Genomic DNA, 25,281 nt, shown 5'->3' with positions numbered 1-25,281 from the left:
TGGCCCTAGAGAACTTTGCATAAAGCTGATTAGGTTTTATCGGTAAGAGAACTTGAAATATTGCCCTCCATCATAAGAAACTCTGGCACCAGGAGTGGCTTGCTCACCAGGGTGCAACAGCCTCCCAGCAGCACTATCTATGCCACTTATCAGGAGGGGCAAGGTTGGGGCTGCAAGAACACAGTGGCAAGAGCATCTGATTGGATACACCAGTGCATTCACAACCTCCCTGTCACCTTGCCCCTCACTTCCTGGTACATGAAAGCAACACCCTGGGTGGCTATTGTAGTGGCTCCATCCCGCGAGATGAGCTGCTCCTGAATGAAAAAAATCCTAATAGTGGTTTTTCACCAACCTCTCCCCCTCTTTCTTTCTTCAGTGATAAATTCAATGATTGATCCTGATGGGACATTGGAAGCGATGAGCAATTTGGGATTGGCGAGCGCTGTCCAAGCAGCTCAGCCTAAGCAGAAGTCCAGCTCTGTTTCTCAAGGTGCCCATCCTCAGATCCAGCCAAACTGCCAGCCGGAAGCAAGAGCTGTTCGACCCACCATTGCCCCAGCCTCAACTGAACTTGGCAATGTTGAATCTGAGCATGATTTCAGCATACATTTCAATCGGTTCAATCCAGATGGAGAGGAGGAAGATCCAACTTTGCGCGAATGACAACATGCTCTCAGAACTTTTAGTACTGAATGTGCAGAATTCAATGAAAGAGTCCTAGCATCATCGTTCAAAAAGTAACAAAAAGTTTGGTAAAAGGGCCATTGCTTTGTTATACCAGCTACTTAGCTGTGATGCTTTGGATGTCGCACACCTCCTGACTCATTAAGGTAAAATTGGTATTGACATAGAACGCAGTTTGTGGTAACTGTATGGGCTTTGCAAGCACTTATTTTGAACCTTTCCCTCCATAGTTTACTTAGTTTCAGCAGACTGCTAAAATGATATGCAAGCAGATGAAAGTCCAGCATTATTAAATTTCTGAGTCTCCTGTGCCAAGCTGATTTGTGATTAAACCTCTTCACTCAAATTTGTATGAAATTATTGATCATTTAAACTTGATTCTGAGTAAGGGGATCTAAATTAGGATATCCTGCATCTTAATACCATGACACGTTACAATATAAGGAGAGACCGGCTTGACAATGCATTCATTGTTGCATCCTGAAGATTTCAAACCATTGTGATTTATAGAACTTCATTGCTATGTAAATTGTCATGAGGTTTACATGAATATTATGTTTGCACTAAGAATTTGGTGGGAGTTGAAGGTGAACATATCAGTATCAATAGGGGCTAATAACTTGGATGTACATAGAAAAGTGATCATAACTATCCTTATTTTAAAAAAGATGACACCACGACAATGGTGCAAATCCACCTCCCAAAAGTCTACATTTGGCCCTTGCTGATCCTGTTCAATATGTCTTTTTGATGTTGATCAGAATGAAATGTCATCATTTTGGAACTATGAAACCAGTTTAAATGTATAGCTTTGTAAGTCTATTCCTTTAAAACCTTTCTCATGCTGTGTCACCAAGGTCAAATAAAAATGCATTTATAAGTGCTCCTTGAGATGATCATGAGTTGTAAAATTTTCTTCAAAAGATTTGGAGATAGAATAGTGATAATCTGGTCAATAGACTGACTCCAAACATCCAAATTGTTCATGTTTTTTCCTGTAGACTCTCTAGTAAGTCTCTGTCTTATATGTTATAAGAATTTCTGGAAGAAAACTGCTAATGTAGCCCTTTTGCTTATACTGCTTAACAGCAAAGCTAACAAAATATCTCATATAAGCCTATTTATCTTTAAAGTTGTCCCTGTAACTTAACTTTCGGAAATAATAACAAAAGTAAATAACCCTATATTTCCAGAACACTGTAATTTCAAGATCTTCTGTTAAATGCAACTAAGAACTGGAAGTTTCCTGTTTTTGCATCAGTCTATATATTAAAGTTACAAATACAATTTTGAAGCTTTTATGAAATAGTCTTTAATATTTCAGCAATAATCTTATGTGTCACTTGTTTAAAACTACTTTTTTCCTGTACATTTTTAAACTGTACAGGATTTTGGAAGTCATTGCAAAGTTTGACCAACTAAATATACAAAAACATTTTTTGTAGAGATATAAAAATAAAAATCCCAGAACCCTGTTGTATATTGGCTTTAGTTTTTTTGTGTTTTTTTTGGTGTTTTTTTTTTGCTTTAAAATTGGAAACTGCCTCTTGTCAAACTCTGTGTCCCACTCACTATTGACAGAGATCAGGAAAACACTTGTTTACAGATGCTGTCAAAATTTAAACTGGTGTACAACAAAATACATTGAGAGCAGTTACAAGGTTTTGGCCATCATCATTTCTCATTTCAGTGCTTAGGAGAAGAACCACAAACACACATATGTGGGAAAATAGGAAACAGATATGGAAAAATTAAAACATTTACACTCTTCATTGTTTTTATTTTTTCAGAGGTTTACACCTTTTGTGTTCTGTAATAAATGTTTGCATTTATAATGTTCTTTGTATGAATGCATACTCCTTATTTATTTTTTTGTTACATTTATTATATATGTTACAAGCATTTACAGCTCCATTTTTAAATAAAGTGTTTCTGGAACTTTATACAATAACTTGATATACATGTGTGATTAACTGTGTGAACCAGTAAATGTTCATGATGTGCTTTGAATCAAGTTCAATAATTATGAAGGGATATTTTCCTAAATGTACTGTGTGTTTTGTGTCTGAGAATTAATTTTGCTGAATTTTGGACAATGTTTGTGCAAAGGACAATAAAACCACTTTAATTCTGCAATAGGTGTTCATACAGAGATCTGTAGAAGTTAAAAACAATGTACATGTAGCAATACAAGCTTGCACATAGACAAATCCTTACTCCTTTTGCAGGGAAAATTTCATTACATAAACAAAAGGTGCAGAGTAGGGGCATCTGTACTTCTGGTTCACTTTCCTCCTCCTCCCGCAGACCCTGGCAATTGTAGCTCCCTGTAGCATTTCCTGCACTATTCAAGAATATGGGAAATCCCTTTTTGTGAACAGAGTTCTGCTCATGGTTTCCTGGGTACCCATTGCAGAGTCGGGGGTGCAAGTGAAAGATGGCAACATGGCTAATTAAAGCTTGGTAATCCCTCTGTAATTGTTTTTATTACATAAATCTAAATGAAAACATCTTTCCTGTGCTAGTGGTGGGCAAAGGCTCCTGGCTCAGCTTGTAATTAGTATAATAATAATAATAATAATAATAATAATAATAATAATTTGTTTATATCCTGCCCTCCCCAGCCAAAGCTGGGCTCAGGGCGGCTAACAATAATCAATAATCAAACAATCAAATAATCCAACATTCTAAAACATTTCATTGTAAAAATTAATTAAAATCAAATTAATGGCAACCGTTAAGCAAAGTTCTGTGCAGGTTGCCAGAGGAGGGAGTCAGGCTGGGCCCTGACCAAAGGCTTGCGGAAAGATGTCAGGTCCTGCAGGGCCCTGGTCCCTTGTGACAGAGCATTCCACCAGATTGGAGCCGCAGAAAAGCATTCTCAGAAAAAAATCCAGATTGTTTGCAGTTTTTAATAATGAGACAGGAACTCTCCATTGGTTGTCCTACTCCCAGAATGTGCTGCCAAGAGGGATTTATAGAGGACTATTGGAGACTGATTAAAGCACTAACCTCATTTTTAAGGTCTGGATGCTTCAAATGGCATTGATTCTCTGAAGCGAGTCTGAGAAATGGAGTTCTCAGTACCTCCTAACTAATTCCTTTGAGCCAGGCGTAACTGGGAATGTCATTGCCCAGACTTCTTGGAAATGATGGGCATTCTGTTTGAACATCCAGGCCGTTCAAATGATGAGGCTGCCGATACGCACCTTCCCTGCTTTTATAACTTCCTTTTCACAAGGGTAAGCTTGGGGAAAGAAAATGGCTGCTGGTGGCACCCTGTTTATGAAATGCCCCACCCCCCAAAAGGCTCACCATATTTCTATTTTCTTTTAGTTATTTAAAGGATTTGCATCTTACTCCATAAAAAAGGCTCCCACAGAAGCTTAGAGATCTCTAAAAAAATAATTCAGTCCCTGATTTCATGCTAACAATCCAAAAAGGGGCATTTTAGGCATCAGAAGAAGACCTTTTTCTTCTCCCAGGTCTCTAAATTTGCAACAGACGGGCATTTTTGGTCTCTTAATTCCTTGCACCGGTGTCTTCGCCTTCTGCTGTTATGATTGTTGTAGACTGATTTTATGCTGCTGTGTTTGTGCTGACATTTGCATGTTTGTGTGCTGATTTGTATTGTTTAGAATTGGTTCTCATTTATATTATTTTGTACTTTTAATAATGCTATAAACCACCCGGAGGATTTTAGTGGATGGTATACAAATATAACAGTAATAACAGCAACAATAATAAATAACGGCCAGCACTACGGACAAGCTCACTTTGAGCTAGCCCTGAGTTTGCCATAATTGAGCCTATTTCCATTAGAGATGTTGGCACAACCACCGCTTCTTATTTTCAGTCCTAGAAGCTGCTACACTGGCTTTAGGGTGCAACATGCATATAGACTCTATATGTATAACACAGACTGCAAAAGGCATGGTTGAGATCATGTATCCATCCTAAATATTATTTAAACAGCCTATGGTGGGGAAATCTTAGTTACCTGTAAATGCCTTTCTTTTCATTTGTCCAGTTTGTTGGGGTGGAGATATCCTAACAGTAAATATAGCATACCGGAGAGGGTTCTTTAGTTTTATCTACCAGCACCATAGCTTCTCTTACTCAGTTCCAGGCATTTTCTGCCTCATTCCTGACTTCATTTTTCATATTGGAGCCAAGCGGGAGCAGTACCTGGAGTAACCATTTGTGAGGATGTAAACCATCTATTAAGACAAACTACACCACTATAGACAGGGTAAGCACCTGGATGCTTGCCTTGACACCTTTATCTTGGGCGTTAAAAAGACTGTGTGCCAACGTGGTTCAAACTGATAGTGTTATCCCCGATGGTGCTTACACTATCTGACCAATCCTTTTGATATTTTGGATACAGTATTACTGGCTAACTTTATGGCATATGTCCAGAAATTGCACAATCCATTCCTATTTCTCCTTTAGGTTATAGCAGATGGAGAATGGCCCTTAAAACTCCTGGCAAGCATGCTCTAGCCCACCGTAAGGAGTTTCCCAGGGGCTTGGGTTTCGCTATGTGTATTTGTACTACACATAAATGACCATGTTACATTGGCTGACTTCCTGTGTGTTGTGCCACATTTTAGTTATGTATTTTCATATACCTGTTAATCAAAATTTGGCTCAAAATTCAGCACAATGGCCACACTGTGCCTTAATTGGCCCCGCGCTGAACTTCTGAATACTGCTAGGAGGCAGGCTGCACGCCCACAGTTTCAAAGTGTATGCACCAAATTTAATGATACCATAAAAGTTTCTATTGAATCTTAGGAACTAATAATGTTTTCAATCCAAAGGTGAGCATTATGGACCCAGAGTTTTTCTTCCGATCACTTTTAAATAAGAGCTGGATGAGAATTCCCTTCCACTCACTAGCTTGCTGTAGAAACTAATGGATTTGTGCTAGTGCCAGGCACACCAGATTTTTACCACTCCCCACTTCCTGCTGCATGCACCTCCCCCCAACATCCGGAGGATTGGGGGAACCCACCATAGCAATATGGGCTATGGAGCGCAGAGCCAGCAAAAAAAAGTGGATCAGACATGTTTTCTGCTGGTGCAACCCACTGTGTTGTAGCTGCATTACAGGCAATAGCAAGGAAGGAGACGGAGAGATACAGATCCTTGAAAGAAATGCCACCTTCTTACTTGTTCACCTTCAGTAGAGCCAGTGCTTTTTGGGGGGGGCGCAGGGGGACACATACCCCTAAACATTTTGTGAATCTTTGTACTTTTGTCCATTTACTGTATTTATTCCCCCCCCCCCCCCGATTTGAACTATAAAATGGTGATTGTCTTGGGTCAAAATGAGAGTATCCCCAAACCTTTTTTAAGAAAAAAAGCACTAAGTAGAGCTAATGCCAATCAGTGGCTTTGAATATAGATTATGGTTCTAGATAAAAGAGGGAGAAAAGGAGTGGCACAGAGAGAGAGAGAGAGAGAGAGAGAGAGAGAGAGAGAGAGAGAAAGGAAGGCACCTCTGCCATCGTTGCTTACTGTGTCAATACTGCATTAGAGGCCTCTGTACAGTGGTGCCCCGCAAGACGAATGCCTCACAAGATGAAAAACTTGCTAGACGAAAGGGTTTTGCAGTTTTTGAGCTGCTTCACAAGACGAATTTCCCTTTGGGCTTGCTTCGCAAGACGAAAACATCTTGCAAGTTCGTTTCCTTTTTCTTAACACCGTTAATACAGTTGCGACTTGACTTCGAGGAGCAACTCATAGAACGCGGTGTGGTAGCCTTTTTTTGAGGTTTTTGGTGATTTTTGAAGCTTTTCCAAAACTTTTCCGACACCGTGCTTCGCAAGACGAAAAATTCGCTAGACGAAAAAACTCGCGGAACGAATTAATTTCGTCTTGCGAGGCACCACTGTAATTCATTCATTTGGCCTGCATCACTTCACTGTCAAAGAGCTGGCATAAGCACAATGTTACTCTAACATGTTCTCTTCAGGAGGGGAAAGCATCTGCAAAAAGTCCCCTCAGTTATAGTTTTTGAACCATTTTCAGAACTTGTGGATCATCTGCCAAAATTATCAACACACTATCACCACAAAAGTGCTTTGCCCAATTGCCTTGCCATGAGGTCATGCTGTTTAGAGAGGAAGAAGAAACCACAATGAGCACACACATCAAGTTACACATGAATGGTGGCTGTAGTTTTTCTCCACAAGGCCCTTCTTTTACTCAAGTGAATCAAGACTGGCTGATTTTCAACAAGCCCATCCTGTTGTGAAAAAGAAAGAAACACCAGGATTGCATACTCTGTTCTTATCTTCTCAAGGTCTTAAATCCTACCCAATGGCTCAGCTCTGGAATTTGTTTTCGGTGCCAGAGCTCGGTCCTGGAATGTCTCACGTTATAAGAATTATGGCTCAGTTTGTACAATGTGCCAGGAAGCATATTACAGTAATTTGCTTCTAGACATGCTTGAATCACCTCTTTTTCAAACTAACCACTGTGTCATGAACTGGCAGGACGGTGGGAGGAAGAAGAGGATCCCGGCAAGAGCTGTAGCTGGGACTAGGACACACCGGGGAAAGCAGGGAATGGAGAAGGAAGTACTCACAGGTTGACAGAGGGTGATGAGGGGATGGGGATCAATGCACAGGAGTCAAACAGGACCCAGAGCCAGAGCCAGAGCCAGAGGGGGCCCTGTCTCCCCAAACACAGCAGGCTCTGAGGCGTAGCAAGCAGTGCGAGGGGTGCTCCAGGAGGCTGAGGCAGGAAAGGGCCCACAGCCCAGATTTCTAGCTGGCTAGGTGGGGCTCACTAGCTCTGGGAGGAGGGGTATGATTCCTCAGCCGGCTTAGGCTCAGGACAGGTGAGGGTCACCTGCCTCATCAAGCCCAGATGCTGCAATCAAGTACAAAAGGGAAACAGAGCTGAGGTGCCCATGTTGGTGGATCTTGACCTGGTTGCCCTTGAACCTCTATGGGACTGTTTGACTCTAACCTAACTGCTGGACTTCAGACTTGGCTACTTGGATTGACCCTGGGCTGTGTTTCCTGACCTTTGGACTTTGCTTGTGTGGACTGACCACTGGACTTTGACCATTGGACTTGGCATATTGACTTTCTGCCAGGTAGGCCAGGGGTTCGGGACACACTGCTTAGGCCCAGGCCATGGTTAGGTTATAAAGAGAGGTGATTCAAGCATGAGCTTAAAACACAGGCTGAGTAGCTCTAGAATGCCACAGAAACTATCAGAGAAAAGTAGAAATTGCATGTTTACATAATGTTTTTTCCCCTTTAAGAAATGTAAATATTTGGTCAGAGTCAGACCAATTAATGCTTGTCATGGAAGCAAGCTGAAATCTAAGGGCTGGACTCTGTTCTGGTCTCTGGCATTCTATAAGATTTAGCGGCACTTAAATTTAACATGGAGTGATGAATTTATGATGAACCTCTACTATAAAAGGTGTAGCAACGCAGATGTATGGAACCTTATTCATTTTAGAAGCAGCATGTTATTTTATTAAAAACTCCTGGAGTCAAAGACCTGCTGCTTCCTCTGTTGCACTAGGGGGTAGATAGTCATATTGTCAGTTTTCTGTTTACCCACAAGAGAAGCTAAATATAAATTAGCAGATTGTAGCTGCTCCTGCCCTGCTCCTCAGTGTTTTATCCGTGCACACAACAGGGCATGCAACCACCTTAAAACAACTTAATGCAATTAGAAGTATGATTGCATCAAGATTACTTTGGGTTAGTGCTGCTTTTGTCAGTGCAAGTGTTTATAATAGGGGTAGGGAACCATTGGGCTACCAGGTGTTGTTGGACTACAACTCCCACCAGCCTTGACTTTGCACCATACTTTCAGGGGCTGCTGGGAGATGTAGTTCAGCAACATCTGAGGAGCCAAAGGTTCCCCTGGCCTGATTAACTATGACACAAATGAACTCATGGGAATGAAAGCTGCTGCAAACTACACACACACACACACACACACACACTGCCCTGTACAGCAGAGCATCCCTAATGCATCTGTTCCACTTTGCCAACTTCACAAGGCAATTTCCCAGCTTTGAGCCAGTCACCATGTCTCAGATTAACCTACAGGAGGATATAATAGCATGATCACCTCCTTTTTGCCATCCTAAGAACCCAGAGGTGGTAAATAAATAAGCTGAAGCACTTGGTTGGGGGAGTATTTGTCCTTTTACAATGCACAGTACGCCCATTGTGAGGTGGCTTCAGGCTTCTGTTATCTGCAGTAAAAATTGCCTGATATCTTTGTTTCTAATGTGTTGGATAACATTTGCAGACACTAGGTGGCACATTGGCCCACCTTTTCAGAAATATGATCCAAATCGAGATGAATTTGTGCACAGTCATTTTCTAACGCATTTCCTGCTATGCTGTAAAACAATGGCAAATATTTGATAAGTATGAGATGTTAGGAATAACAGTGTACTGTAATCTGACACTGGTCTGCTCAGAAATCCCACTGAGTCCCACTGGGCTTATTCCCAGGCAAGTGGGAATAAAGTGAGAAAGTTGTGCTATACTGGATTTATTTGTTTAACTCAGCATTGTCTACTCCAGCGTTGAGCAGACTTCAGACTTTTCAGATCTGTTTTTTCTACTTACAACCCCAACCAGAGCCAGATGTAAAAAACACACACACCATACATTGGGGTGGGAAACCTGTGGCCCTGCAGATGTTGGGATTAAAAAATCAAGCCACAGTCAGCATAGTCGGGGGCAGGGACAATGGGAGTTGTAGTCCCACCCCATCTGGGAGGCCACAGGTTTCCCATCCTTGTTACGCAGTGAAAATTAAACGTTCTGAACCTAGGAATTTGTTTTCCCTACCAGAACAGAATGCACAAAACTCCACTCCTGGTTAGTCTCCTTCATTTCAGCAGCTTAATTTAGATGGGAGAGAAATGTTTTTTTGTTGCGCCTCTTACTAAGCAATAGGGAGCCAGAATCCTTTGCTAATCTACTGCAGCTCATCCAGAGATCTAAGCTGGTTGCGATAGATGATAATGAGAGAGGATACTGATTATTTATTTAATTTGTAAACCACGCTGTACAGGCAAGTCTCAAAGCAGTTGAATCTTTTGAATTGGAGTACAGTAAAGGTAAAGGGACCCCTGACGATTAGGTCCAGTCGCGGACGACTCTGGGGTTGTGGCACTTATCTCACTTTATTGGCCGAGGGAACTGATGTACAGCTTCCAGGTCATGTGGCCAGTATGACTAAGCCACTTCTGGTGAACCAGAGCAGCACATGGAAACACCATTTACCTTCCCACTGGAGCGGTACCTATTTATCTACTTGCATTTTGATGTTCTTTTGAACTGCAAGGTTGGCATGAGCAGGGACCGAGCAACAGGAGCTCACCCCGTTGCGGGGATTCAAACCGCCGACCTTCTGATTGGCAAGCCCTAGGCTCTGTGGTTTAACCCACAGCGCTACCTGCATCCCAGCGGAGTGCAGTAGTGGTTCCAAATCTCAATCTAAATAATTGAGCCTAGGGCTTGCCAATCGGAAGGTCAGAGGTTCAAATCCCTGCGACCGTTGCTCGGTCCCAGCTCCTGCCAACCTATCAGTTCGAAAGTACATTAAAGTGCAAGTAGATAAATAGGTACCGCTCCAGTGGGAAGGTAAATGGTGTTTCCGTGCGCTGCTCTGGTTTCGCCAGAAGCAGCTTAGTCATGCTGGCCACATGACCCAGAAAAACTCTGTGGATGAATGCCGGCTCCCTCGACCTGTAAAGCGAGATGAGCGCTGCAACCCCAGAGTCGTTCGTGGCTGGACTTAACTGTCAGGGGTCCTTTACCTTTACCTTTTAGTAGTTCCAAATCCTACATGGTTTGTGCTACGCTAGATTGCTCAGTTGGTTGGAGAGTGGTGCTATTCATACATTTGCAAGACCAAGTCAACATGTACAACACAATGGGAAGAGAATCAAGTGTTAATTTCAATATGCAAATAGCGGTCAGGCAAACTGAGTGCAAGTCTCATCCTTGAAGGATTAAAACTCCAGTGTTGAATTTTGATTCATTATCGTCTCTGTGGAATGTTCTTAAAATCACTGAGTTTGCAAGAAAAAAATGCAGTTCACTGAACATGGTCTGTTAGCAGTCTGATTTTATTCAACACCATGTGCCAGATAAATGGTGTCATAGAAGCCCCCGCAAGTTAAGCAATCTGCTCCAATTATTTATTGAGCCTCATTTAAACAAAATCACAACTTCAGAATATGACTTGCATTTGGTGGCATTTTACATGACAGCTGATTTACAAACACAGCTGCTCAGCCAAACTTAAAATATAGGCATTTGGACGTCATGTTAATCTTTGGCTGTTGCTCTGGGCTGTTTACTACGAGGCAGCCATTAATCATGGATAATGATTGATTTCCCAGAGGCTAATGCCTGAATGCACTCCCTTAAAATTGTGAAATATTTATCTCCCCAAACACATCCTGCTGCCAATGGCAATCCAGTCCTTCGTACGTTTGTTGATCAAATAATTTGAAAGTGTATTATGGGATCCCCATCTTGCTTATGAAAAATTGCTGTAAACTTCCTTGATGCCTTGTGATAGGGCAAGTTATGAATGGCGAATTTATCAGAGGTTGTTCCAGGATAGATGTGCATATGCCTTGAGTCCTGAGTTCCCCACAAACATCTACATCAGCGCTGGGGAACCTGTGGCCCACAACCCCCATGATCTCCGACTATTGGCCATGCTGGCTGGGGCTGATGGGGACTGAAGACCAGTCACGTCTTATGGACCACTAATTCTCCACCGCTGACCTTGGATAGTTCTCTTCCCTAATGGTTAAGTATATGAAGAGGTGTAGTGCTGAAGTACAGCACATGTTTGATCTTGCTCACTGAAGCAGGAAAAAGGACAGACCCTATTACTGGCCATGTTCTTAAATAACATGGTTGTGTTAAGGGGGGTTGTTGTCTATTTGAGTTATGTAGACTCAGAAGGATGTGGCTATTGAGAAAATAATCATCACTTGTTTGTTGCCAAGTTAGAATGAACGGGCTTCAACATATCCTTTTCTTATGATTAACTTTCCTTTTTTTTTTGTAAACTACTTTGTGGTTTTGTTACAACCAAGTGTGAAACAATTAAGAAATAATATTTTTTAAAAATATTTTAAAAAGAACCACGAATGGCATTTGGTTATGAACAATAGTCAGGTGACTAATGTGTATATTTAGACATTTTCTTTTGATTCCGTTGTAGCAATGTATATCTAACAATCTGTTAGATATACAAACAAAGAGGGATGGAAAGGGTTATTTTTTTGTCCACTGAAGAAGAATGGTTCTTAAGCAAAGTCATTAAGGATTGTTTTATCTCCTGATTGCTAAGAAAATCAATACAGTTTCTGGGAAGCAAATGGAGTAGACATTTTATCAGCTGTGTGTGTATGCAAGAATACATGTCACCATGAAAGCAGAAGACCATTTATAACTACGCTTAGAATTTTAGCCTTCTAGCCAGCATCCTAAAATCAATTGAATTTTTCAGAATTTATGGCTCTATAATGAATAAAATCAGGAAACGGTTCCCATAAGGACACAAGAAGAGCTTGCTGGACTAAGCCAGTGGCCCATCTAATCCATCATCCTGTTCTCACAGTGCCTGTGGGAAACCCCCTAAGCAGGACTTGAGCACAAGAGCACACTCATTGCTGTCTCTGAGTGTGGACATATGAAGCAAAAGGTGGGTAATCTGTAGCCCTGGGCTGCATTCTGCCCTCTGCCTAATTTCAAAAGCCCTCTACAAGCTATCAGTTCAGATGTGCAGGAAAGGGAGATGGAGGGGGGGGGGCTTGACTCCCACACTAACTCCCTCCCCAAGATTACACCCAACAGCAGAAGTGTTGCTCATTCTTGGTATAAAGTCTATTCTCCCGGGAACAATAGTACATGAGCTTTCAGAAAAATCTAAATGAAAGCTATCGTAGTGCATCTGTCAGTGTTTTAATTCAGTGCCTTAGATCTGTGAGATGCTGCAGAATGTTGTCACTGAGTTACTCTGGAATCCTTGCACTGAAGCTCACCATTGAAACTCTCCTGTCTCTGACTGATAGTTTGAGTTTGTGCAAGGGGATGATCATGTCTCGCAACAGGCGGACCTAGCTTTGCAGAGAAACATTCAACCACAGAACAAAGGAAGGGATGGCACAAGTTTGGTTTTGCCACCCAAAGTGCCTTGAGGATGCCCCCTTACCCTGCTCCAGAGCAGACGATGTACTTTTGAGTTACAAAGGGTGCAGCATCGCTTCCTGTATTCAGTTCCAAGCAAGTTTAGGAAGCGCAGTCTGCACAACATGAGCCACAAATCTAATACTGCCCTGTATCTATCCTGGTTTCCCTCTCTTACTTATGTGTTTTTAAAATACCTACCTTGCCCTTCATCTGAGATTCATGTGCTCAAACCATCTTGCCCTGGGGAGCAACCTGGCCACTGAACTCTGCTCCAGGTGACGTTTCAAAACCATCTTCAGAGGCAGCCCTGTGTATAATGTGCTGCAGTAATCCAACCTAGAGGTTACCTGAGCATAGACAACAAAACTTAAGTTATTCCTGTCCAGATAGGGGTGCAGCTGAACCACCAGCCAAAGCTAATGGAAGGCACTCTGTGCCACCGAGGCCACCTGAGCCTCGAGCAACAGCAATAGATCCAGAATGACCACCAAGCCACGTGCCTGCTTCTTCAGAGGAAATGTTACCCCATCAAGAGAAACACTATGTTTCAATGCATCCCCCCCCCCCCACAAGCTTGAATTTGAAAAAGAGCAACCTAGCTACTTTGTGGCAGGTCATATGCATGCAGCCTGAAATAACAGGAATGTGTGGAAGCTAATGTGCCAAGTAACACTCACAGAAATTGGACTGGGATTACTCATTCTGCCTGGAAATGCCCTAGCAAGGCATCACCATACTTCATTTGAAGTTCAAAAGCTCCTGATGCCTGCGTTCTTCTACAAAGGCCAGCCTCTAAGAACTAGCGAGGGCGTTGTTTTTCCAACCTTTCAAGTTGTTTCCAGACTGTTCATGGCTGCCCCTCCACCACCAAATGCCAACCAACAGGTAGTCCAGCAGCTGAATACATAGGGATCTCTCTCTTGGTAAAGATCTATGAATCAGGGTAGAATGAATCCCACTTACTTATTGTGGTGCATTCTGGGCATCCTTCAAAGAAACGTTTTTGAACGCTTGGATCTTTGCTCAGCTGGGATTCATTAAATTGCTATCATGTTTGTACTGAGTTTCTGGGTTGTCTGCTTCCACTTTTATTTTAGTTTGGACTCTGGAGACATCAGCCAAGGGAAGCATTTGCGTAGTGCTAGAAAGTTTAATGTAGCAAGTATAATTGTATGCCGGAGCTGCTGGTTTGCTGATATTTTCCTCTGATGCAGCTCTGCAGTGATGCTGTTTTAAAAGAAATGCCTCATTACTTTTGAAAGACATTTGGTTTTACTGGACCTGATTTGTTCACTCAGACAGTTCCTATTGTGCTATCTGATTACAGTTCTGTATTGTTAGTTTGTGATATATTTCAGCTGTTCGACACCTATTACCAAAGAAGTCTGAAGAAGACTTGCCATGCAAAAATGCTTGGTATTACAAAAGATCCAAAAGAATTATAAACATCAAGAAGCACTAAAAATGTTCATACGCTAATTATAAAATCAACAGTGATCTAACTTTGCTCCAGCTACATACACACAATCATGTTCACAGAGAAATAAACCCCCTAAAGTACCTGCAAAGTTTCAAACAGCCCATCAGTCACATTAAAGATAAAGGTAAAGGGACCCCTGACCATTAGGTCCAGTCATGGCTGACTCTGGGGTTGCTGTGCTCATCTCGCTTTATTGGCCGAGGGAGCCGGTGTACAGCTTCCGGGTCATGTGGCCAGCATGACTAAGCCACTTCTGGCAAACCAGAGCAGCGCACGGAAACGCAGTTTACCTTCCCGCCAGAGCAGTACCTATTTATCTACTTGCACTTTGACGTGCTTTCGAACTGCTAGGTTGGCAGAAGAGGGACCGAACAATGGGAGCTCACCCCATTGCGGGGATTCGAACCGCCGACCTTCCGATTGGCAAGCCCTAGGCTCTGTGGTTTAACCCACAGCGCCACCCACGTCCCTCATCAGTCACATTAGAGTGACAGAAAAGAGTATTCTTTGCTTATCTCTACCTTTATACAGTGGTACCTCTGGTTACGAGCACTTCTGGTTACGAGCTCCGCTAACCCGGAAGTAGTTGCTCCCAGTTGCGAACTTTGCCCAGGGATGCGAGCGGAGGTTGCACGTCAGAGGCGCACAGCGGGAGGCGCCATTAGTGAAAGTGCGCCTCAGGATAAGAACGGTTTCAACTTAAGAATGAATTAAGTTTGTAACCAGAGGTACCACTGTAATAGTTCTGTGTAAAGGAATAGGGTAGATTTGAGTGCAAAAGATGGGAAGTCCTATGGTGGTGTGGATGGATGCATTCTGACAACTCAATAGGAGCGTTTTAAATTGCATTGAATACCCAGACAAAAGTTTGCTTTTGCTTTCACTCTCCCATGCCGGGATCATGATCACCAACTTATCTTAGTATCTTGAGTAATGTATATAATCTGTTTGCACCTCAGAATTTCAGTTTCAGGTACAAATTATTTTACACCATCTAGATGCCTACTATTAAACATGTAGATGTCAGACAAATCACCTTATGTACTAGGCACCTATGATACACAAACAAGGAAAATCTCTTCCAAACTGGCATTCCCGCTTTTTCTCTTTTGCCATGCCTGAAGCTGCCACCAAGCATGACCTGTAGTGGAGCCAGCAGAAAGCTGAACTGGCAAGAGAGTTGCCCTGCCCACTGGGTGTACCCTCTTGTAGTTTCGCTTCCATTCTCCTGTAGTAGAGGAAAGTATCCTGTGAGGATTGTCATCAACTACCTTTCCATTGGCAGGAAGTCAAATTTTTCGCAGCTACTGCAAATAATTTACTGTAAGGAAAGTGAGTGCATGTTTCAGTGTCCTTGTATTCTGATACGATCTTCATCATTTACAGTACTATTTTGCTGGAAATCGTAAAGAATCTATGAGGAGGTAGCTTGAAAGCTGTGGAGCTAGACAAGTTCATTCCTAAGAACAATAGCATTTTAAAAATGTAAGATGGGATTGATAATAGATAAACTAAATAGGATATGAATTTGCTGAACCAATTCTTAAAAGGGATACAAAAAAGGGAGGCGTGAGGAAGTCAGGAAAATAAGTTAACTAAAGACGAGAAATCAAGAAAGAGGGAGTTTTCTTTTCTTTTATATGTGTTTTTTCTTTTTCTTTTTTGTGTTTAATGTTTGTATTTTTGTATTTTGTAATTTTGTATTTTTCTGTTTTTGTATTTTTCTGAAATTTTCTATTGATAAAACTTAATAAAATATTAATGAAAGAAAAAAACAATAGCATTTTAATGTCCCCCTGTGCTTCCAGTGTTGCCATCTGCTTGCAATGAAAGAGACAGAGGAATCATAAATTAATAACTGAGAGATTAACAAAACAATAAGGAACGATGAATAACGCGTATAGTTGTAATGAATCCCCAGTGCTCAGTGTGGTTCTAAAAATAACAGAAATGATCACTTTCAGGGTTTTGAAAGTCTGTGTTTTAAAAACAATATTGTGCGCTCAAAATTTAATCAAATATCAAATTAACAAATTAACAAACATATAGGGATTTAATCTGTAAAATATACATTTGCTCTTCCTTAAGGACATTGAAATCAAAAAGGCATTTCAACAACATGTCAAACATCAAGCAGCTGAAGTCATTGAACTTGACAGATTTACAGTATAATCCTAAAATTGAAATCCCTTGCCCTCTTACTTGGGAGTAAGGCCTACTAAACTCAAATATACAATCTTGTCTTTTAAATGACTGTAACTTACATCAGAGCATCAGAGTTCCACAGAGCAAACTGTAACACTCCTCCTTTCTATGTTTTTACAGGACACCTTTCAGACACTGTCCCTTTAGCATGTGTTTCATACCTAAATTTTGATTCAGCCCCCCTGTCCTGAGACAGGCCCCAGGTGGCTGCCTAGAACAGCTTCTTTTGTCAGAAGCACTTTTGCTGCAGCAGCAAAATAATATTGCTCTTCCCTCCCAGCACTAATTCAGTACACAGAACATGAGGAGTAAAGGATAGAGGGTTGAGCAGGTGCTAGAAGGAGTCAAAGGAGGAGCAGGCAGTGGAAGGGCAAGGATGAAGAGCTCACTGTGCCCTTGTCCCCAAGGTGACAGGTGGTGAACAACTAATAAACTATTTAGATTAGAACAGCGTGCAAATGAGGGCATGTAGAATGTGGAAATATTTAATGTTAAGTGTCTGATCCTCACAACCCCCCGTCACCCTAGAGAGAAATGAATCTTCTTGTTAGACCTTAAAATGCTATCTGTCTTGATGTCATACATCAGTCTTGTACTTATCTGCAGTAAATCACTCTCCCTGGTTTCCTCCCACCCCGGTTCTGCTATTTGGGGTTGCCTTGTTAAATCTTAGTGTGAGTTGCTAGCATTGTTTTTCAGGGTTCAGTTTCTTCCCTGGGGTCTCTGAAGTTAAATCCTGGAGTGGTACATGAAGGCATCTTGTTTGGCCATATGCACCCATGTCAGTCATATACAACCAGCCTCCAAAGGGTCACAGGATTGCACCCAAGCCCTTCCCCCTCTCTGATGCTCACACCACTCTCAGATTCCCCATTAGAGCAGCAGAAAACTCTGAGAATATCGATGCCATAAAAACATAAGAGCAGCCTTGCTGGTCCAGGCCAAAGGCTCATCTGTTACAGCATCCTGTTCTCAAATGCCTACAGGAAGCAGGACCAGAGTACAGCAGGACTATTTCCACTTAGCATTCCCCAAAACAGTGGAGACACAGCATGTCTGAAGGCAGCCCTGTTTAGGGAAGTCTTTAATATTTAGTGCTGTATTGTTTTTAACACTTGATTGGAAGCTGCCCAGAGTGGCTGGGGAACTCAGCCAGATGGGCGGGGTATAAATAATAAATTATTATTATTATAGTATTATTATTATGTCCCACTAGCAGTGTTCTGCCAGCTGAGGTGATGGAAACTGGAGATTCAATTGGAGATTCAACTGAGAAGTGATTCAGTTAAATGTGTTGTAAACTTGTACAGGGAAATCCAGTAGGGAAAGATGGGACTCCACAGTGCCATCTGGTGTCACTGTGTTATATCGCATATACAGTGTATATAAAATGCTTTTTCTTTACCAGTTCAGCTGAGTCCCCACACACCCATAGAATCAGCCTAAAACTATGCCAGTCTGACATAGTATCTCCCCCTTCCCCACACCATCCATAAGATAGCATTGTTTTGCCCATACCTTTTAAAATAATAAATATCCCCAAATAAATCCTGTAATTTAGTATAAAGTTAGAGAATCAATGAAGCACAATGAAATACAAATTGCATTTGTCTTAAATTGCATGCATGCATTGCAGAACAAATACATTTTAAATAGCCAGAAATAGAAAATAAGTTAAGTTTCCCATAAAATTCCATAGGCAGAGGCAATAAGTAAAGAGCTTGCAACAGGCAAAGGAACCAATCTGAGGTCATTGAAGGGCTACAGAGGTTATTAACATTCAGTAATCATCTCTGCATTTTGTAGGCTGATGTTTTTTGCAAATGTCAAGGACCTGTTAAGAGAAGGTAATCGAACCCATTCTTCAAAAGCAATGCAGCAGAGACTTTTTCCACAGCACTTTTACTCTTAAGTAAAGGATAAAGAGGCATGGCTTAATGGGCCTGCCTAATGCCGCTCCAAATAGAATGCATTGGCTATATAGGGGTGCATCTTATGCCTTTAAACAAGGATAAGTGTTCCAGACCAGCTGAGGCATATTTTGCAGAAGAATGTCAGTTATCTTCCTGCAAAATTATTCCATTCCTTTAAAGAAGCCAAAGTAGAAGAAGAACCTATCCATTATTTTGCACAGACTTAGCAGCTCAAGTGAGGACCAAACTAGATATGATGTTAACATGAATTATTGTATTTATTTAATTCAAAAAAGATAAATCTTTTAGTGATAATTTTATTGTTTTATGTCATTATTTAAAACATAAAGAAAGTTAAAACCACAATAGAATAGACTTAAACAAATTAAAACTGTTTTTTATTATATAAATATAATTTATATAATGCCTGAACAGCCTTGGGTTGGTAGGGTTAGAAAGTTTAATTTTGGTCAATTCCAGCTGACTTTTTTAATGGAGCATTCATCCTGATTGCTTAGATGACATTGCCTCAAGAAACTGTTCTCCCTCACTTTCCAGTGTGTTTTCCCACCACTTTCCTTACTAGAAAACCTCAGGTTTGGGGAAGGAAGTGAGTTTGTTGTGCAAGACCACCAAATCCACTTTAATTGCGCAACCTAGATTTGCTGCTACACTGTCAAATCCCACCCTCAAATACCCACCCAATCTCAATGCACCCTCCCTGTCCATGCCATAGCCAGACGAAAATTTCAAGGGGAAGCCCAGGTTCTGCAGCAGATATCAGAGCATATCTCGTATGCCCTTGGAATACAAATTGAGAAGACCTAGGAATGGGTTAATTTGGTGCTACTCAAATTAAGAGAAACGAAGAAATTGTGCTTATTGCAATGGTTCTTTTAAAAACAACAACGTTGAATTGATTTGTTTGCATTCTTCAAAAACCCGAGATTGCATGTGCTTCTGGTCTTAGAACTGTCCTTAGTCTCTGATTGGCCACCAAGTAAGAGCAACCACTGCTGCCACCATCACTTGTGATCCAGCCTGGCACCCTTGCTGACCAAGGGGCAAGAAGTGTCTGTGCCTGCGTAAAAACGTTCTCCTTTGTTCAGCCCAGCTGTCATTTATATTAGAAAAGTGCTGAAGCATAGTTAAAGGGCAAGAGAAAGGATGGGGAAGTGTTCACTTCCATTACCTATTCTGGTCTTTAGAGAGAAGACATCTGTCTCAAGGGCAGTTAGCTTGGCTCTGTTCATAATGCAATAAATTCTTGACAATGTCTCCTCCATAACTTACTCGGATTAATAAATAAAGACTATCCTGATTAAGCCATCCGTTCTCTTTCCTGGACATTTCCCCTTTGCTTGATATAATCCAGCACAGAGTAATGTGCGGCTAAGACCATTGATTTAATGAGTTCCCTTGTGCTTAACTTTGTTCTTTCTCTATTATTTCTTCCTCTTTCATGATCTTTTATCCAATACTGTATCTGTTTCATGTACTTTTCTTTACTTAAATATGGCTAGGTGTTTCACTGCAACACATCGTTTTAATCTCCATTAATTTTTCCCAACTCTAATAATCACATTGTTTTCAAAGGGCAATGCAGTGCCTGACATTTTGTCCTGTCTGCAACTGATTAGACATAAACATTTTTCTCTTAGAAACCCACCAACCAGGCACCCTTGCATTTGGTATGCTCTTGTTTTGGATAATTTTGGATCATTGATTCTCAATTGTTGGTTGGGATTTCTTTATGATACTAATTCCTGATGGATGGTACTGCAATTCTATAATTGCAGTAATGGATGGCACAGAAGGCAGAAGCATTTACTTGACCTCCCAGCACCTGTTTACTGGGAGGGAAAGGAGGAGCGGCAAGGAGGTAGGGAATTTGACATGGTGTAAACACACCAGCTGGAGCACTGGATTTGCACCATGCCCACCTCTCCCTCCCAGTAAGTGGCAGTGATTCAGATGTTGGGAGGTTAGAACCACTGTTGGCCTCATCCACTCAATCTGCCAGAGTCTCTATTCACATGCAGGGGAAGTCCCTAAGTCAGGGGTCGGCAACGTGTGGCCCATGGGCCAGATGCGGCCCACAAAGATGGTTTTACCAGCCCACAAGCCGCCCCCAAACCGAGCCGCCTGCTTGGCGAGTCCCCCGTGCCCTGTGCTAAGCTGGTGTGGCGCGGGGACTCACCAAGCGGTACTGGAAATTGCTTCTGTGCATGTGCAGATACCAAAAATTGCGTCTGCACATGTCCAGACAACAGAAGTCGGTTCTGCGCAGGCACAATTTTCAGTGTCTCGGCATGCACAGAAGCAATTTCTGGCGCCGCGGACATGCTCAGACGTGATTTCTGGCGTTGTGCTGTGCCTGTCTGGCCCACGGACGATCTCTGTGGGAGTGATCCAGCCCATGGCCGGCAAACCTTGCTGACCCCTGCCCTAAGTCATCCAGAGTTTGAGACCCATCCGCTACCCTCATCTGGTTTAGCCGGCCAGTCGAAGCCCTTCCCAGGGTGTGTCCGCTGTTGCATGCTGACAGCTTTCAGGAGCCATATGTGAGAACTGAGTGCAGGATGGGGAACCAAAGGCGGACAAACAACTCCAGAAGGAGCACGAACAACATGTCCCCAAGCAGAGGTGGTACTATTCCCCTAAGAGTCCCCCACACCCTTGTAGCCACTAGCAGGTGGAATATAAGTCACAATAAAAAAATAATTTCTATCCAACAGACACTGCTAAATAGTTTTACCTGGATGATCTGTCTGTCACGTTGACTGGAGCATGGATAATCTGCTTCTCATAGAGCTGTTTAGAAAACAGAGGTTGTTTTCGAATGGACCTGTCAATCATGTTCAGTTTGTTATTGAGCTGCTGAGAGAATATATTATGTTCTGAGTTAATAATAATAATAATAATAATAATAATAATAATAATTTGTTTTATCCCACCCATCTGGCTGGGTTTCTCCAGCTACTCTGGGCGACTCAACTTCCAACATAATAATAATAATAATAATAATAATAATAATAATAATAATAATAATAATGTGAAAAAACATCTGACATTAAAAACTGCCTTAAACTGGGCTGCCTTCAGATGTCTTCTAAAAGTCAGATAGATGTTTATTTTCTTGACCTCTGATGGGAGGGTGTTCCACAGGGTGGGCGCCACTACTGAGAAGGCCCTCTGCCTGGTTCCCTGTAACCTCACTTCTTGCAGGGAGGGAACCGCCAGAAGGCCCTTGGAGCTGGACCTCAGTGTCCGGGCAGAACCATAGCTGTCAACTTTCAGATTTGAAAATAAGGGATCAGCAGCCTCACCTGTCCTGCAGACAGTCTACGGGATATCTAACAATCCGGGATAGCAGCGGGAACCAGTGGGAAACGGCGCTGAAATAAGGGAATTTTCCGCAAAAAAAGGGATGGTTGACAGCTATGGGCAGAACAATGGGAGTGGAGATGCTCCTTCAGGTATATTGGGCCGAGGCCGTTTAGGGCTTCAAAGGTCAATACCAACACTTTGAATTGTGCTTGGAAACGTACTGGGAGCCAATGTAGGTCTTTCAGGACCAGTGTAACATGGTCTCGGCGGCCACTCCCAGTCAGCAGTCTAGCTGCCGCATTCTGGTTTAGTTCATTTTTCATATAAAATGTACAGATGAGCTTCTTAATCTACAAATCAATCAGATTCCTGCCACCAAAAGAAATAGACCACTTCTGTGCAGAGGAAGTTTATTGGAGCACCTAACAAGGTGCTTCTTGAGAGTAATGGCCAGACCTCTAGAAAGGCTATATAAAAGATAAAAATGTAGGTAAAGGACCCTGGATGGTTAAGTCCAGTCAAAGGTGACTCTGGGGTTGCGGCGCTCATCTCGCTTCAGGCTGAGAGAGTCATCATTTGTCCGTAGACAGTTTTTCTGGGTCATGTGGCCAGCATGACTAAACTGCTTTTGGTGCAGCGGAACACTGTGACGGAAACCAGAGTGCACAGAAACACTGTTTACCTTCCTGCCTCAGTGGTACCGATTTATCTACTTGCACTGGTGTGCTTTCAAACTGCTAGGTTGGCAGGAGCTGGGACAGAGCAACAGGAGCTCACTCCATCGCAGGGATTCGAACCGCCGACCTTCTAATCAGCAAGTCCAAGAGGCTCAGAAAGGCTATACAGTGGTACCTTGGGTTACATACACTTCAGGTTACATACGCTTCAGGTTACAGACTCCGCTAACTCAGAAATAGTACCTCGGGTTAAGAAATTTGCTTCAGGATGAGAACAGAAATCGTGCTCCGGTGGCGCGGCAGCAGGAGGAGGCCCCATTAGCTAAAGTGATGCTTCAAGTTAAGAACAGTTTCAGGTTAAGATGGACCTCCGGAATGAATTAAGTACTTAACCCGAGGTACCACTGTATAACCTGGCTTAGGTAAGGAAACACTGTTAGTAAATCATTTTTATGGTCTAATTATTATAAAGAGGAAGAAGGAATTGTGGTACCAGAGAACTCTGCCAGAAGTGAACACTCATATTTCTGTGTGCATATAGGGATAAGTTATAAATAAATCATTTCCCCAGGTATCTTTGGGATAGATGTGGGCCTATTTAGTGGAAAACAAGAAAGGTCACTGCATTTCAAAGGGGGAAATTGCTTTTTGCAGCAAAGAGGTATCCATTGAATTTTCTTTCATTTACTAATATGACCTTTACTAACAAGTAATGAGGCTTGGATGGTGGTAATAAAGAACTTTCCAAAGTTCAAATATTTCACTATGAGCAATTTACCACCTCAACACTTTAAAGCTCCTTTTTCAATAGAAAGTTGCTGTGTATGGCAGTTCAAACACACTGACTTAAAAACCCAATAAAGAGAGCCAAGGCAGGATGAAGAATGGTGAAAAGGCTCCACTTTTGTACCTTTTTCATGTTCTATGGATTTTTTGGGAAAGAAAATTTATGCCCTGCTTTCTGTATCACTACACCTGTTAATGAATGAGCCACTTTACGGGACTGCTGTATGAGCTTGATGGCATATTGGGCCTGAGATATTCTCACTGTGTCATAATTTGCAGATAACAGGAGTAGTTTCACTCTAAATACAATGCAAGGAGCTGGGGTGATAAGTCAGAGACTTCCCCACCCTCAAATCCTATGAATTAGTCTTTAAAAGAAAAAAAGAAAACAAAAAAAGAGATGATCACACCTGGCTAGGCAAGTTTAGCCTACCAGAAGGATGAAGAACTTGTGGCTCTCACAGATGTTGGAATACAGCTCCCATCACCCCCAACAACTGTCCCTGCTGGCAAAGGCTGATGGGACTTGGAGACCAGTAACATCCGAAGGGTCATAGTTCCCCACCCCTGGCCTAGTCCATTCATTGTTGTTCAGACATATGCGTTGGTGGTCCTGAAAAAGCCGGCCTTTGCACAACTAAGGAAATGGCCAGAAAGTTTCTGGAAAGGAGGTAACCTTGCTCATTCTAACAGCTGAGAAATAATGTAGAAAGAGCACAAAGAAAGCAGTTTGGTTGGCTGCCACTAAGTCCCATGGAGACAAGTTCAGGCAGGCCTGAGGAGAGAGAGAGTGTGTTTATAGGTAGCACTCTGGAAGCATCCTTAGGGTACAATACCTTGCCCACCCACCTAGAATGTGTGTCAGGGTGTTAATACTTCCTGCCTCTGCTCAACTTACATAATTCTCAATGAATGCAAGCATTATAAAGTGCCTTAAGTTTCCAGTGTGCATCCATAGCAGTGACCAGAGGAGGAATGCCCACTGGGAGGAACACACAGAGAAGAAACGCCATGGTGCATCTGCAGCAGCAAAACCAGGCACCTTCCTCTGCCCCAGCTGCAACAAAATATGTCTCTCCCATATCAGTCTCTAAAGCCACTGCAGGCATTGCAATCTTCCAACAGTTTGACTTCACCCCCAAAATTGCTCTCTTTCATTGTCTCCCCAGACAGATGGATGCCAACAACAAGTCAAATGAAAGCAATACCCTGCACGGATCCACTTGCACTCCTGGAATTGGGGTACAGCAAGCTTGTGATAATATTTCCTTCAGTTCTCTGTGTGGTTTGCTGATAATGTATTGGGGAGACCCAGCCATGGCACCCTACCATTTGAATACATGAAAATCAGTCATACAAAACAAATCAGTCATTCTATAATTGCTCTACAAATGTAATAAAAACGAGAGAGGTTCCAAAATTCAATCAGAGCATTGATCACCCAGCATTTAAGGTAAAACCAGAAAGGCGGTGTTCTGATCTAGAATGTCAGCTAGAGGATAATTGATTTCACATTCCATGTTCGAAGACCAAATTTCAATTCAGTGCAGATTTAAGTGTGCTTAGGCCCATCATATTTAATGCTTAATTTGCTTAACGGAGGAGGTAATCTCATTAAAACTCAAGCAGGACTTCCTTCCAAGAAAGCTTTCCTTGGATTCGGGCAGCCCATGGGATGCTTTGTGGGAAGTCCAAAATTCTCTTCCCCTTGGGGTTCAGCCAATGGAACATAATGTTACTTATGAGAAAAGTTGCTCATGCAAAAAGTTGCTGGAGAATGCAAAAAAAATTTAATTTGCGCACTTGTAGGTTGGAAAGGTGACAGGTCCACCCCCTCCCCAGCTTGTGCGTTGTGCACAGTGGTTTTGCTACACACACCCAGGACTTGAGAGAGAGCAGTTTGGGGACAGAGGGTGCGAGTTTCTGAGCATCCTGGAGTCACAACATTTCTTGTGTGACAAATGAAGCACCGATAGCATCTCTTG

The 25,281-nt window shown here is 42.2% G+C and overlaps 1 protein-coding gene across 40 annotated transcripts in view; it reads left to right on the top strand.

Moving 5' to 3' along the window:
- CEP170 (centrosomal protein 170) overlaps positions 1-2,819 on the top strand; it is a 73,918-nt gene extending 71,099 nt beyond the window's left edge. For all 40 annotated transcript variants that reach the window (XM_083496766.1, XM_083496760.1, XM_083496747.1 and 37 more), the window contains one exon: positions 380-2,819. In XM_083496766.1, the coding sequence (XP_083352892.1) occupies positions 380-666 (287 nt within the window). In that variant the 3' untranslated portion in view covers positions 667-2,819. The remainder of the gene's footprint in view (positions 1-379) is intronic.
- Positions 2,820-25,281: the final 22,462 nt, after the last annotated feature.

The sequence above is a fragment of the Podarcis liolepis genome (assembly GCF_965112155.1).
Source record: "Podarcis liolepis genome assembly, chromosome: 3".
Lineage (NCBI taxonomy): Eukaryota > Metazoa > Chordata > Lepidosauria > Squamata > Lacertidae > Podarcis > Podarcis liolepis.
Note: the sequence above shows the minus strand (reverse complement) of the source record. Positions and strands in the feature narration are given on the sequence as shown.